The sequence below is a fragment of the Apium graveolens genome, chromosome 9, assembly GCF_009905375.1.
Source record: "Apium graveolens cultivar Ventura chromosome 9, ASM990537v1, whole genome shotgun sequence".
In the NCBI taxonomy this organism is placed as follows: Eukaryota; Viridiplantae; Streptophyta; class Magnoliopsida; order Apiales; family Apiaceae; genus Apium; species Apium graveolens.
This window is the reverse complement of record NC_133655.1, coordinates 282862867-282865835: the sequence shown is the minus strand read 5'-3', so window position 1 is coordinate 282865835 and position 2969 is coordinate 282862867. Positions and strand designations below refer to the sequence as shown.

General features: G+C 39.2%; 1 protein-coding gene across 1 annotated transcript; it reads right to left on the bottom strand.

Annotated features, from left to right (window-relative positions):
* Nucleotides 1–894: 894 nt before the first annotated feature.
* LOC141686460 (uncharacterized) lies at nucleotides 895–1299 on the bottom strand. Its single transcript, XM_074491495.1, has one exon. It carries the CDS (start codon nucleotides 1297–1299, stop codon nucleotides 895–897), a length of 405 nt encoding a protein of 134 aa, XP_074347596.1.
* Between the last annotated feature and the right edge of the window lie 1670 nt (nucleotides 1300–2969).

Below are 2969 nucleotides of genomic sequence, written 5' to 3'. Positions count from 1 at the left end.
AATAAAATGAATCGTATCTTCGGCCTCATTCGCCTCAACGATCTTATCGAATCGTATTTTCGGCTTTATCTACCTTAACAATTTTAATAATAAAATGAATCGTATCTCCGGCTTCATTCGCCTCAACGATCTTGTTGAATTGTATCTTCGGCTTTATCTGCCTCAACAATTTTGATAATTTGAATAAAATGAATCGTATCTTTGGCTTATTCATTCGCCTTAACGATTTTGATGAATTGAATAAAATGAATCGTATCTTCGGCTTATTCATTCGCCTTAACGATTTTAATGAATTGCTGCCTTACTACCCCTTACGGCCCCAAGGGTTAAAGGTCGAAGGTGAGTTCGGGTTGTTAGACCTTTTACTGAATTCAGGCGAGGGAATATGGGTGCTGATCTTTCAACGATTGCCCCTAGATCAGCAGGTCATGGTTCGTTCGTCCAAGTGGAGGTCTTCTTCGGGATCGCCCCTAAACCTGGTTTTTGGTTTAATTTTTAATACCTGAGTGAGGCCGAAGGACCATGTTCTTCTTTTGATCACCCCGGGACAGAGGTTCCTTAGGCATTTTTAATAATGATTAAGGGAAGACGAATGATGGGGCGTTATTCCAGGATTGCCCCTTAAGGCCCTTAATTCGTGTTTACCAATTTCAAATTGTCATAATAGTGTAGTGATGTTCGATTTTTGGGCGATTGCCCCTTATGTCTTTTAATTAACAAATTAGACAAGGGCGGCGGCCGAGGGGTTTACCTTCTTCGGGATCGCCCACAGATAATACTCGGTCGGCCGCAACACGTATAAATAAAGAAATTTTGACAGGAAATGCATCTTTATTTAATCAAATTGTTTGCATTCTTCACATATAATTCAAATACAAACTTTTAAGAAATTTCTTAATGATAAAATTTTCGAAGGCGACTGGCGTGCCAAGTGTTTTTGATTGCTTCGCCTGACAATGTTTCGAGCTTATAGGTTCCAGGATGAACGATCTCGATCACCTTATAGGGTCCTTCCCAGTTAGGCTGGAGCTTTCCTTGTTTGGCCGGCATGGATGCGGCCAACTCTCTTAGGACTAGGTCTCCTACTCCGAAGGACCTTTTCTTCACGTTGGAGTCATAGTGTTGTGCCGCTTGTAGTAAGTTCCTCATGTTTCTTTGATGTGCAGCTTCTCTTTCTTCTTCCAGCAAGTCCACATTCGCCTTCAACCCGAAGCTGTTAGTTTCTACATTGTAGGTCTCGGTTCGGTACGATTCTAAGCCTACTTCAACAGGAACTAGGGCCTCGGTGCCATAGGCCATTCTAAAAGGAGTTTCTCCCGTTGATGTCCGGGGGGTGGTTCGGTAGGCCCATAAGATCCAAGGGAGTTCTTCCGGCTACCTTCCTTTTGCCTCGCCCAGCCTCTTTTTGATTCCCCGGAATATCACTTTGTTCGCCGCCTCGATTGCCCCATTTCCTTGCGGGTGGGCGACTGAGCTAAATTTTTGTTCAATTCCGAAATGGTGCAGAAACTTGCGGAATTTGTTTCCAATAAACTGAGTTCCATTATCTGAGATGCGGGTTTTTGGAATGCCAAACCGGAGAATGACCTGTTCCAGGAAGAACTTTTTAGCGGCTTCTTCGGTTATGGTTAACAGAGGATGGGCTTCGACCCATTTGGTCATGTAGTCGATGGCGATTATGCAGTATTTCACTTGCTTCGTGCTAGTGGGCAGTATGCCAACTATATCCACGGCCCATACGGCGGAGGGAATTGGGCTTAGTACAGAGGTCATTTCTTCTGGAGGCTGTTTCGGGACAGTGGCGAACAGCTGGCATTGTACACATCTTTTTGCATAGTCGATGGCGTCTGCCCTCAGAGTGGGCCACTTGCGAAAAGTTTTTAATTCGTTTATGTGTTTACCTGTTTTCGATATATGAGCATGTACGTGATTCGCCATGATTTGATGTTTATATAATATGCTTATATATGTATGATTTTGAATATATGATATTCATGTGAGTTATATAATCATAAGATGATTATGTAATCTGTATATATACTGATATATACATGATTTATGTTTGTTCTAATTATGAGAATCATATTAGATACGGATTCTGAATTGGCTGCTGCAGATTTGCTGAAATCTGGGTCTGGTGTCCGATTTACGCAAACGAATACCCTATTCCATAGGTAAATGAGCGTCTGAACAAAACTGATAGCTACAGCTATCAACGACTCGTCTGTAAGTCATTTGAAGTCGTTTACTACCCGTAAACAGTGATTCTTGTTTTTCTGATTTGATTCTGATTTTTGTCATATTTTTTTTATGATTAGATCATGGATAATATGATATGTTAAGATCAGATTATGTGTTTTAACATGCTTTTATGTGTTGTATGAGCATGGTGGATGGTTATGGCCTTTCGACCTTAATGTAATGGTTTTGGTTTTGGTTTTAAATACGACTTGCATGTCGTCAATCTTTGTAAACATAAATCACAAATGTAACTCGAGTTATTCTTGTAAGTTCATTAGATTAGTTTTACTTTCAATCGTGTAATGTAATTGAAGACTCAAGAAGGCTATCCAATGGAGGTGATATAAAGAAATACAAGAAGTCTAAACAAATAAGAAGACTTATGTAATAAGTAGTTGTATTTATTTCCATCACCATATTAGATTGACCTTGATCTTTATCATGAGCTTGATAAAGATCACATAGGATGGGGCCATAACCAAACACATTTACTTTATTGCACTTTACATTTACTTGCTTATTTAATTTTATATATGAGATATATGCCTATGTTTACCATGCGATGATAGATTTAGGTGAACTTAAATCAATATAAGGCGTGCTCTAGAAAATCTAGAATAGGAATCGTTTCTTGCCTTAACAATAATATTATGAATACAATCATGAGATTCTTGTGTTTATGAAACACGTAATTAAATATGAATTTTCAATATTGAGAGAAAGGATGA